This window comes from Nipponia nippon, unplaced genomic scaffold, assembly GCF_047370975.1.
Source record: "Nipponia nippon isolate SJK-2023a ecotype South Korea unplaced genomic scaffold, ASM4737097v1 scaffold_10, whole genome shotgun sequence".
In the NCBI taxonomy this organism is placed as follows: Eukaryota; Metazoa; Chordata; class Aves; order Pelecaniformes; family Threskiornithidae; genus Nipponia; species Nipponia nippon.
In genome coordinates this window covers 4,343,742-4,356,343 of record NW_028262291.1, presented here as the reverse complement: position 1 = coordinate 4,356,343, position 12,602 = coordinate 4,343,742, and the positions used below count along the sequence as shown (strand labels likewise).

The 12,602-nt window shown below is 38.9% G+C and overlaps 1 protein-coding gene across 2 annotated transcripts in view; it reads left to right on the top strand.

Moving 5' to 3' along the window:
• TPCN2 (two pore segment channel 2) overlaps nucleotides 1-12,602 on the top strand; it is a 33,759-nt gene that overhangs the window by 5,629 nt on the left and 15,528 nt on the right. For both annotated transcript variants that reach the window (XM_087742850.1, XM_087742854.1), the window contains exons 6-13: nucleotides 1,710-1,816; nucleotides 2,772-2,844; nucleotides 5,903-6,002; nucleotides 6,307-6,372; nucleotides 6,750-6,814; nucleotides 10,331-10,428; nucleotides 10,748-10,829; nucleotides 12,216-12,302. In XM_087742850.1, coding sequence (XP_087598976.1) covers nucleotides 1,710-1,816; nucleotides 2,772-2,844; nucleotides 5,903-6,002; nucleotides 6,307-6,372; nucleotides 6,750-6,814; nucleotides 10,331-10,428; nucleotides 10,748-10,829; nucleotides 12,216-12,302 — 678 coding nt within the window. The remainder of the gene's footprint in view (nucleotides 1-1,709; nucleotides 1,817-2,771; nucleotides 2,845-5,902; nucleotides 6,003-6,306; nucleotides 6,373-6,749; nucleotides 6,815-10,330; nucleotides 10,429-10,747; nucleotides 10,830-12,215; nucleotides 12,303-12,602) is intronic.

Genomic DNA, 12,602 nt, shown 5'->3' with positions numbered 1-12,602 from the left:
AATATAGCTTCTCAAGGGGTTCTGTTTGATTCTTAATAGAAGATGTGATTTCATCGGTAAAATGAAATAAAGCCTTGTTGTTATAGTCTGTCAACATTCAAAGAGTGTAGAGAAAACTCTGGCTGCATAGCGCTAATGTTGTCATGCAGTTGGAGAACTATGTTCTTGATTTAATGGTGGAGTCTATGTAGTGATGTCTAAGTAAAAGGTAATTGTATAGTTTAACAACTGCTTTCTAAGATGAAGCTGTGTCGTGTTCAAAACAATTGCGTCCTGAGAGGAATGTCAGCTTTGTGAAATGGTTCTAAAAGTGTCCTCCTTTATGTAATAATGCAATCTCCCAATTGTTTTTCTCTGCCATGGCATAAATCTGCATGAAATTAGTTGTTGTTCACTTACGATCATCATTCAGCAAATACTAATATGGTAAAAATGCTGGGAGGTGAATGAGGCAGAATTTTGAATTTTGATTTGCAAAACTGAAACTTTGTAAAAATTTCAATTAAAATCCTGAATTTTGCTTCTTGTGTAAACTCTTGTGTCAAAGCCATTATCTGTTGCTATCAGATAACTTTCAAACCTATTTCAAATTGTTGTCTGTATTGGTCAGGATTAGGTTGGATGCAGGTGCTACTGTTAGTAACCCACTGCTTCGTTGTTCATGCTTCAGTGGTCACAGTTGACCACTGGTCACTGTTGACCAGGATGTGGTGTAGTATCAAAGAGATGATCCTAAGAAGTTAAAAGAACATGTCACTTAAGCTTATAAGCATCTAACTATAAGAAAAATGCATATGTCCTTTTAACATTCAAGCCAAATAAATATAACGTGGCTGAAAGAAGTTAATTACCTAGGATGAAGCTTGTGCTTACAACATGAGGAATGTGTCTTGGAAAGAAGCGATTGTAAAATCTTTAGCTGTGATAGTGGACAAGTAGTTTGAAAAGGAGTCTCCTGTACAAAGCAGTGGCAGAAGATGCAGTTTAACTGCTGGGATGTATGAACAAGGGAATAGCGAGGAAGAAAGTGATTTTTTTTTTTTTTTTTTCCCCTGTTATGTGTGGCCCTGAGAAGACTGATCCTAAAATGCAGGATGCTGATAAGTCACAGAAATAACTTGAAGGCTGGGAAGTGTTTTGAATGCAAGAATCAAATAGTTTACTTGCTTTAGTGTATGTTAGGGAAAATAAAGGCAATCACCTGTTTTGAGTCTCGTCAGGCAGAAATTGCTGAGTAATAAGCAGGCCCTTTAATTATAAAAAGAAAAAAAAAAGTTTAAAATTGAAATCAAGCACTTATTTTCAAAATGTGTATCTGTTTTTATTGCAAGTAGCTTGCTATTAATTCCCTTCTTGAAATGGACCTTGGCAGAAAATAAGAAAATGCCATCTCTTGACCTGCTTGTTATGTCTACCCAGCAGTAAAGTTAGATTGTTTATAATTAGTGGCCTGATGAGGCTATTGAAATGTCAATGTGCATTTTCAAAGCAATCTCTCATTCTTTTAATGAGGCACCCATATGTATAAAATCTCTTCTGTGTGTTTTGTGGCTTCAGTGGGACAGATTTAGTTTCCAAGCACAGCCTTTTTATGTTACACTGTTGACTTTGTCAATATGTATATCAGTGTTTTTTGACAAACTTGTATTAAAAATATTTGTAGTGCTAGTCTTCTGGGAACTCAGTATCTGATCCGTTGTTTTTTGCAGAATGTGAGAATAAGAAGAATTCTTCGTCCTTTCTTTCTCCTTCAGAATTCTTCTATGATGAAGAAAACATTAAAAAGTATCAACAGCACGTTGCCTGAAATGGCAAGGTAGGTAATAGCATAGAAAACATCTTTTCACAGCAAGTGTGTAGTTACCATTAGTGTTCTTGAGTGTGACGTCTGAGTAGCTTCCTTCTTGATGGTCTGGCTAAGTGGTTGGTGAGATCAGGTAGTAATGGATGGAGTGTTGTGTTAACCTTTTGGTTCCTTTAGTGTGTAAAATTTCTCTAGAATGCATTTGATGTGACTCTATGTGACAGATAAGGTTTCTGATGCTAGTTGAGTGGGGTTTTTTAATTCTGTATATGTTACATACAACCCTTCTGTAAGGGAAGAACTGAGGCATCGTCTGGGGAAAGGTCTATGCCGTGTTTCTCCAAGGTAGCCTCTCAGAGGTATGGGTAGATAGACATGTACTTGCTTCCGGTTATGAATGCCACACAACAAGATACCTCTTTCTTTACATCTTCAGAGTGCTTTACTTCAGCTTTTTCATTTCTAAATGGTTTTAGCAATGTGTGTATTAAATTTTACTGTCATTAGAAATGTTGAACTGGAAACCCCACTGGTGAAATCGTAACCAGACAGCATGATGCTTTTTGAAAGAGATCTCTTCCTGTGACATAGATCATGTATGTGTACAGCTTATCGAGCTCACTGTCCTTGCCTGTTACTTTTTAACTAACAAGTCCCAGGAGAATCAAAAGTGTATGCAAGCCAAGATGTATTTTGATTGGAGGGTATAAATATGGTCCTAGCCTTAGAAAAACAAGTGTTAGAATCTCATTGACCTCACAACTGTCTAAGCTCGTGCTGAGGAGTCTTAAACAAGTGTGATTCTTATTCTTAATCAAAACTTAGATCATCTTCCGTTATCTCTATATAGCTCTTGAAAATACCCCTGGTTTTCTTTATGTGGCATCCTTTTGCATTTTTAGCAAAGGATATTAAGAATAAGATAAAGTTGGTATTAACGCATGTGATATATTTTTCTTTCCAACAGTGTTGTTCTATTACTAGCTGTTCATCTGTCTCTCTTCACCATGTTTGCCATGCTGCTGTTTGCTCGAACAAAGGTAATCAATTATATTTATGCTTTGATAGATCTCGGTGGGTTTTTTGACTTTACTCGCATGGCTGCTGCATGTCTAGTTTTATAATCAGACTGGTGAAACGTGTTTCCCCTGAAAAGGTCATGTTACCTTGTCAAACTTACTGGGATGTATTTAAAGTCCATTTAGAGAGATTTAATGTGTGCATGTATAGCGCTGTTTATGTTAGCGTGCATTAGAAGGCCCCTCAGAATAGTGTTAGAATCTCTTCATCCTCTAGTGAAGATTTTTTTTCCAGACTGTGCTTTGTTTCTTAAGTGGTAACGCTCCTTCCTACTCCACAACTGAAATCTTTCACTCTTGCTGTAAACTGTAGCATATTATTTTATTAGTCTAGCTCAGCTGCTCAGAGCGAAGTTAGATGGTTCCATTCTAACATGTGGTTGAGATCTTTACTGATGGCCCTGCATAGTACTGGTATTGATGCCATTATCACAGGTGAGGAATTTAAAGTCTGTTTATACAAGAGGCTTCCTTATGCAATTCTCCAATTTGATCCTTTGAGTTACTTTCTCTGCTTTTGTTGAAACCTTCTATGCTGTTCCGTGTCCAAAAGTCTTAATCTTGTCACTTTTTTGTTTATATTATCACTTATTTCTTTCCTCTTTTCCTTATCTAGCTTTTTGCTAAGTTTAGTTTCTTCTATGTTTTCTTATCTTCCAATACTGGTATCCCTGGCCATGCCTTGGTAGGTTTTTGCCTGTTTTGCCTGCATTTCTCCAATGTTTTTGTTTCTGATCTCTTTGTTTTTTCCTGTTTTTTCTCTTCGTGCTTCCAAAAAGCAAGTTTGAAATTTTGTGGTTAAAATCACTTTTGTGTTCCAGTGCTCTTGGTATGTTCTCTTTCTCCTAAACTCCCTGTATCTTAATGTATCATACTCAGATTTTTTTTTTTTTTTGTCCTTACTTTTTAAGGCCTTCCATAAATGTGTTCCTATGAGCACAAAGACTTGTTGCGTACTTCTCCCAGTAATTTTAGTCCTCTCCTTTAATTGCAGTTTTGGCCCTTCACTCCTACTGCTATTTACACTTGAGCCTGCTTTTAGTCTTCCTTATGATCAGCAAATTCCTTGAATTTCCCATGTTACAGAATTTCTGGAATTAGCAGCAGAGCTCTATTTTTCCCCTTTGTTTAGTTGCATGCTCTATCTTTGTATTATCTCCATATGTCACATGTAATTTCAGTTAAGAGCTTTCCCAGCAGGTGGGAGTATAAATTCTATACCCACACCAGTCAATTTTGTATACATTTAGGTGAAAAATAACAAATTAGACAGCAGTCTTTCTTTCCTTTTTTGATCTGCTAGTCTAATACTCATGCAAAGTAACTGTATCTAACAAGGTAAAACACTGAAAGCAAGTTCTAAAAATGCATTTAGTACTGAAATTCAAGCCTCTAGGTTTTTGCATTGTCTTGTGTATGTCCTCTAGAGGTACGTTTTTTCCAGTCTTTGCAGCAGATTCCAGGGCTATTTGTTCTGTACTGTATGATTCGTGCTTGTATTGTTTGTACTCTGCATCTTTTTTAGCTGTCTCTACTTGAACTTGGGGAAAAAAATAAATATGTGGATGATCCAAGATCACCACAGCCTCCCAATGTGTTTTTGCTGAACATTCTGATACCATCAGAGCTTTAGCAGATTGTCTGATGCTTCTGCTGAGTCACAAAATAATTTTGATGACCTTGGCCAAATATTGTTTTGGGTGCTGTAGCACTGATCTCTCTTCCCTGCTCCACGCCCCCCCCCCGATGTTTAAGCTCTGAGATGTTTTCACTGATACTGTACGTAGCATTTTGAATCTTCATCTTTTCAAAATAGAACAGTTGCATGTCTTCCACCTGCCCAACCACTTCTGTAATGTGCACTAATGCTGCTTATAGCATATTGCTTTATATTGTGTGCCCTTATTTGTGTAAATATTTATTTCCTCTAAAATAAGGTGAGGACTGTCCTTGCACTCATACTTTAAGTACATCTTCATGTATGTTATTGGAAAGAGACCTAAAACTTGTTTGGCTGTGTTCTGTGTAGATCTTACTGTAATTGAACAGATGGCCCTGAGTATGTAAGGGGATAGCTGGAGAAAGGGGAAAACTTCTGTTCCAAGTAATGGTAGTAATTTTTGTGCAAATAACTGATTCAGAGGATGTTGAGTTTTCTACTTGGAAGTCAAAGGGGAAGTGAGAGACACATTCAGTGAGTATGCTAGTAGAGCTGTAGGCGTTTGGGAGGAGCTTATAATCTATTGGCAAAGATCTTTTTGTCACATGGTAGTTACTGAGACAGCTCTTCATTACTGAGGAGGCTGCGGGGTCACTCAGGTGTTGCATCCTTGTTTTATTTCTGTTCTTCAGTATAGACAAGATCTGTTCTAATATTGTCCTCAAATTGTATTATACTTTTGGACAAGTCCTGCAGTGTAGTCCTAGAGTATACAGTTCAGGGTGATTAGTTTCCATCTATGCTGAGGTACAGCGTACTGTAGCAACAAAGCAAGTAGCTTCTACTCCACACTAATTTTTATAATGCAAGTTGAGACTGAAAATGGTATTAGTTGTGATAATTTTTTTTTTAATCATGTTTAGGGAGTCCTTTTAGCTCTAATACACTAATATCTCTTGCAGGCTAAGAGATGATGCTTTTTATATCAATCAAGGGTGGCTTCAGATTCCTATGTTGTCTGTTTGTGACATTATTGTTCTTCCTGGGTCTCAGGTGTTAGCTAGACATAAGTTCTGTATTGAGCTTGCTGTGTCTGTCTTAGCTTGCTGTTCTTCCTTATGTTTTAATGGCTGTTAATAAGCGAAGTGATTGCACTGTATTCCTACACATTGTCCTAGTTTCTATGCTTGTTTTGTGCTTTTTTCACGGGGTAGATTTGATTGTGTAAGAAGTTGATTATTGACCATTATTTGTTTGGGGTTTTTTTGGGGGTTGGTGTGGGTGTTTTTTTTTTCTTTCTTCCTTCCCCTCCTTTGGTAAGACAGTCTTAGTGATTCTTCAGTGTTTCTCTATGACTAGGATGGCCAGCAGGATAAGGAGTGGGTGGTGTATTTCCGAAATTTGCCAGAATCACTGACATCACTGCTGGTCCTGCTAACTACTGCAAATAATCCTGATGGTGAGCAATCTTTCAGAAGTAACTCTTGTCTCTCTTTTCAAAGAATAAGAGAGTAAGATTATCTTCAGACTTCTATAACCATTGTTTCAGCTGATAGTTCTTAATACAGCCAGAGGAAGATTATGTAAAGATTTCTCATGCCTTTAGAAACTTGATTGTTGCCTTTCCTTCGGTGTAATTACATATGCATCTCTGAAGTGGAGCTATATAAGAGCTTTTACCAGTTACTGAAAATTGATAGAGGTCTCCAGCTTTCATCTTAAGGATTAAATTGTTATTTCCTTTTTTGTTAAATCTGACACAGTGATGATTCCTGCATATTCTAAGAATCGAGCATACTCAATCTTCTTCATACTCTTCACTGTATTAGGTAAGTTACTTCTTGTCTTCAGTAATTTAAATGCACTTTAACTTTGACACTTGTGCATACCAGCTACAGTGTTTTATTGTTCTAGGAATGTTTAATCAGAATTTTCTCCTTTTTTGTGTTTTTTCCAATTACTGTGTAGTATCTTGCAAGATAATTTTCATGGAAGGCACTTAGGAATGGTTTGGGTTTTTTCAGTACCATATCACAGGGGAATGGATACATTACAGTATAATGAAACACGAAAAACATTTTTGAAATAAAACACAAGAAAACAAATCCTTTTAAAAGTTTACATCTGACTTACTATATACATTGAAACTTCTTTGAGAAACAGAAATACATTTTAATAATCCTTACTGTCTCTCTTTCTCCAATAGGCAACTTGTTTCTGATGAACTTGCTTACAGCAATAATATACAACCAGTTTCGAGGATACCTTCTGGTGAGTAAAGCATTCCTAATTTCTATGCTCTGCCATAACGGTAAAACTGCAAAGCCCTGAGTATTAAAAGTTTCAACTGTATATTGAAGCAGTATCTCCATCCTGGGTGTAGATATGGTTTTAAAATACTAAAGGTTCTTTGATGTAGATGTTTTTCCCCTTATATGCTGTTGTAGCTTGATCCTTTTCCATGACAAAATTACCTGCTTGTATACTTCCATGTACGCTGTGGATCTGCAACTATGACTATTATAGGGGAAAAAAACCCCAAACTATTATAAAACTGAACAAGGACAAGTGAACAAGTAACTTAAACTTGGTCTCTGTGAAGAAAACCTGCTGTACCATTTAAATGGCTATTGTCGCAAATCCTAGCGCTTAATTTCTCTGAGCAGCACAGCATTGGAAGCCTTCGCTAAAAAAGAATTGCTGACTGAAACATCTTCATGTTTGGTATTTTTAACGTCATCCTTACCATGGTGGGTGGGTGTGATGTTAGAATGATTAGGGCGGTCTGCTGCCTCTAAAAGATGGACTTGAGCCTTGTGTTTGTACCAGAAGCAGTTGCCAGCAGGTATAGTAGTTATTCTTGGTAGTACTCAATCTCAAATAGAAGGAACCTATGCTTACTCTCCATGCAATGCCAGTCATCCATGTAATACTTTAATGTGCTTCTGGAAGATGCCTAATCATATGTGATTCTCTCTATTTTGTGGAATGTGAATCTGATGTCTAGTGTAATGTAATCTCTTTTGACTCGGGTGTCTGTATTAGAGAAGTAAAAGCGGACAAAGTAAGTGTACTTTCTCATGTTGTTCAAGGAGTGTGCGATCTGTGGTGACAATTAAACTCATTGCTAAAAGTTCCTGCTCCTTTATTAACAAGCTGTGCAATGTGCTTTGTTGCATTACGTACACTGGTTGTTTAGTCTCCAACTGGGAGTGTAGTCAGGATTCTCTTAGCAGGAAAGAGTGTAAGTGCTTTTGTTTTCCGTATGAGATGGTTCAACTGTGCTATCTGGGAGGAATTGTAATGAGCTGAGGCAAAAGTATTTTGGAAAGCAGGGACAATGTAAGTCAAATGAAAGATCGTCTCGGTTACTGCCAATAAGATGTACTTCATCCAAGAGGTTCAATTTGTGACTTTCCTATTGCTATTCCAAAAAGAAGTAACTGATTGGATAGGTGGTGGAAGGAAAAGGCTGCATGGGTACAGCTGGAGATCTCCAGAGCTGGGTTTATCTCCAGCAATGAATACAGAACATCCAAGGTGCACCGCAGTTACTTAGCAGTTAACGCAGGCAGTAGATTAGTAGAAATAACACAGTGCTAGGCTAAGTATGAATGATTATCAAACTGATGGCACACAAGTGAATCTTTGGTCGGGCAGTCATCAGTCAGAAGGGGAACTGTCAGTCTCCTGCTCCTCAGAACAGGCTGAGTCTTGATCTTGCTGCTAAATTGTGTGAGATTTTTCTTTGAGTTCTGTAACTTTCATGGTGAAATGTTTCGCTTGAATCTTGAGTTAGTGTCCTGGTTTCAGCAGGGATAGTTAATTTTCTTCCTAGTAGCTGGTATAGTGCCCTGTTTCGGATTTAGTATGAGAATAATGCTGATAACACACTGATGTTTTAGTTGTTGCTAAGTAGTGCTTACACTAAGTCAAGGACTTCTCAGCTTCCCATGCTCTGCCTGGTGCACAAGAAGCTGGGAAGGGGCACAGCCAGGACAGCTGGCCCAGACTGGCCCAAGGGCTATGCCATACCGTATGGCGTCATGCTCAGTGTATAACTGGGGGGAGCTGGCTGGGGTGCAACGATCGCTGCTTGGGGACGGGCTGGGCATCGGTCAGTGGGTGGCAAGCAATTGCATCGTGCAGCACTTGTATTATTATTATTATTGTTTTCATTTTTCTCTTCATCTGCTGTCCTATTAAACTGTCTTTATCTTAACCCAGGAGTTTTACTTTTCCCCCCCCCAGATTCTCTCCCCCATCCCATTGGGCAGGGGGGAGGGTGAGCGAGCAGCTGTGTGGTGCTTAGTTGCCAACTGAGGTTAAACCATGGTAGTTAGTTCTTCAACAGTTTCACTTCCACCTCTGTGTTTTATTTGCATATTTTATAAAACTTCACAGCTCGGCAGCAATGTTTTTGGTAAAGCTGAGTCACGAAATGCTATGCAAAAGCACTGGAGTCTGACAGCTAAACTTCTGGGCTCTAGGTTAAGCTTCTTTCCCTTTGTGCCGGTACAGTGATGGCCTCTTGGAATGGAGCAGCGGTTCCTGACTCTGTACGTTCCAATTGTTTGGTGGTGTGTTTTTTTTTTTTGTTTTTTTTTTTTTCTCATGCCCATAATTTCCTTCAGGTTTGGTGGCAGGAGAAACTTGGTGACTTTGACTTCAGGTGTGATTTCCCCCTTTACTTACATATAGTCTTATAGTTTCTTCCCGTTACTTACACAGTCTTATAGTTCATTCACTCCTCCTTCAGAGGAGGAGTGGAGCTGAGGGCTTGGGAAAAGTGAAATAATAGCTGCTCTAGTAGAGCTCCAGAGGGAGGGCAAAGTTTGTCGGATAGTAAGCCTTAGGCAATGTTACACAGAAGGGATGGCCCCCACCCTCTTGTGGGAGAGGGGTGTTTAAATGTAATATGTGCAAAGAGGAATTTTTGTAATCCATTCCTCCTGCTCTGTTTCTTCTCTTCTTTCTCCGTTTTCCTCTTTCCCGCGTGAGAGCATGCCGTAATCTGACTCCCAGTAAAGCAGCTGAGTTTGAAAGTGATCACTCTGAAGAAAATGAAGCACGAAAAACTGTGGCTCTGTCTTTCTTCTTTTTGGCAAGAAGCTGGAGTTGGACAACCTGTCTAACTCCTCTCTTTGCACACTAGTATGAATTTCTGTGAATACTCGAGCTTTGCTGTTGCCATTGTCTCCAGAACAGGCATGTGCCTATGCAATCCAGAATTAAAAACAGACCATGACCTGGATGTTTACTTGAACTCCAGAGACTTGTTTGCTTGCTTCCTTCCTTGTCGTACACGGAGTTCTTGAAAGGAGCGGGGCCTAGGGAAGTCTCCTATTCTGATCTCTAATCACAAATCTGGGACGTGTACCAGAAGATCAGTATATTATCTGACCACAGGACATAGTACTGCATGAGGAGCTGGGTAGCTCTGATCTTCCTCAAGTCCTTCTGGTAGGAATGGGCTTCACTGATTTAAACCTGTGACTCTGTGGTATTCCTTTTAAACTGTGGAGTGTCTGTCTGGTTGGACCCAGTGTCTGGACAACTAAATTAGTGGCTAATGACGGGGATTTTGGCAGTGGGAGAAAGAAAACAGTATTTTGCCATCCTGAAAAATTATTTTAGTTGAATAGATATGGCACTTTCTGAGGCCTGCAGTAGGTTCTGTCTAAGGGCTGGGCAAATAACTTACAGGTCTTATTTATATCATCTAGTTGAATTTCCTTTAAACAAGTATAAGTAAATTGTTTCCTCTGTGGTGTTCTTACCGTCCAGAAATCGGTTCAGTCCTCCCTCTTCAGGAGGCGACTGGGAATCCGGGCTGCGTTTGAAGTGCTTTCTTCCCTGAAAGAGACTCCTGCTAATGCACAACAGTAAGTGAAGAATGTTGAAACAGTAGATTATCTAGGAGAAAAGAAAAGATTTTTGATCGTCTTGTTTTGTTTAGTGTATTTACTGAGGATCCCTTCTTGAAAAATGGCAGTTTGTTGCTCATCTCTTTTATTTTTCTTTAACTGGATGTTTATAATAGGCTGTTTGGGACTCTTATGGGGTCTGTTTCCTTTTTATTTCTACTTCTAATTTTATTTGCTTTTCAAAAAAAAAAAAGAGGCAGGAATGTATTTGGAACAGCTATTTTCGCCCTCAAGACAGTTATCTGTTTCAGGGCCCATCCTGTTTTCTTTTCAATAGGTCGTATGTCAGCATTGGGGCCTTACTACGAGTGCTGCAGAAAGTTGACATGGATTTTCGCTGCAAGCAAGCCATCATGAGAGTAAGAACTATATTTTCTTAGTCTTTATGTTGGTGACTATCAAACCCTCTGATGGGACAGAGGGCTAAAATTGCCTTAATCACACCATTGATCTAGGAGTAGTAGCTTTCAGCTCAGCTTTCTTTATGCTGCTTTCTTTAAGAGTGTGAAGAGAGGCCCAGCTCAGTGTCTGTTTATGTTTTGATCTTCAGAACAAAAACAGTCTCTAGGCAATGATTTCACCTTGAGGTTGCTACATCTTTGGTTGGTGTGATGAGGAATGCATTCGCCTGTAAAGACGTGTAGAGTAATGAAAACTTGTTTTGCAGAGCTGATTTTTTTTCATTTGCTTTACTTTCTCTCTGGAAGTAAAGCATTTCTCACTGTGGTCTAGAGCTGCTGTCTGTAGCAGCTTCCCTCTACCATTTGAAAATGTCTTTTTATTGGATTTTAGCTGTGCTGCTCCCTGTAGCTATTAATATTTGTATCAGGCTGCAAGGAGAGTGGTTTTGCTTAACTAAAGGCTTGATTGACGTTGCAGTTCGTGCCACAATTTTCAGAGATTAGAGAAATTTAGCTCTAATAGGAGATGTGGAGGTTATTGGTGTGGTTTCAGAAAAATTATCTAAAAGTAACGTAGCTTTTTAAGAACAACATTGCAGCAGGATTTGGAAGTCCGTATTGTAACATCTTCTGCCAGAAGGAAGTGACAGTTCAGAGCTGATGGTTATAGCACCAGCAGTTGGCTGGCTCCAATGTGAAGGCTGGAAGTGGAATGAAGAAGTATACATGTGTTACTTCCCGTTGTTGACTGGGATAGGGGTTGTGTAAGCAGAGTCGTCTGAAAATAAGCACCCTGCTCTGTAATTATGCTGAGCTGTCCATTGCATTATTAATTAGGTACACAAATCCAGGTTTTACTTTTTCTTCTTGTTGCTGGTGGAGTTTTCATTTCTTTTGTTGCTGTGTGCTACAGTTGCAGTTAGTGTTTAGCGTGCCATGGAATTGTCTTCATCGTGTTACAATTTGGAAAATAATTCCATCCTTCCAGGTAGTAACTTCCGCAGAACACTGATGCTGATGTAGTATCTTCATTCCTTGGATCATAACATAGCAATGGCAATGTTAGATGAGACTTAAAATTCAAGTATATCAAAAGAGCATGCTCCTTCTTAAGCAGGATGTGATCCCAGAGAGGGAAAATAGAAAAGGTGAGGCAAATCCCACGGTCATGTGGCAGTTTTGTGTTAACACAAAGCAATATCAAAGCTCGCGCTAATACTTTGGTGTAGGTTGTATTGCATCTCTATTCATAGACTTCTAAGGTAGATAGTCTGAGGGTGTTGGCACTGTTTGAAGATGCATTTATTGCAGGTGTTGATCTGAATGTTTCTCTTTCATGTGAAGTCACTCACAACGTGCTCCTGTGACCAACTGTCAGCTGTCCAGTTTCAGAAGCTCTTTGAAGAACTAGACAAAGATGCCATTAGGCAAGTATGTATCTGACGACCATTTATAAAGTGTCATAAGTTGAGTGTGGTCTTGCACAAAAATAAGTGATAATATTCCACTATAAAGCTTATAAACAAACTTCACAACTTGATGAATGTGGGGCATGAGTGTAATTGATTTTTAAGTTGTTCGTGGATTGCTCTTATGGTTGCAAATGGTATTGCTGGGGGCTTTTACAACATGAGTTTGGGATTGCCAGGTAGTGTTAAATATACAAAATGCACGATTGTTTGTTCTGTCAGCATTTTTAAGCAACTTGGCCAGACAAAATAGATGAGGGCT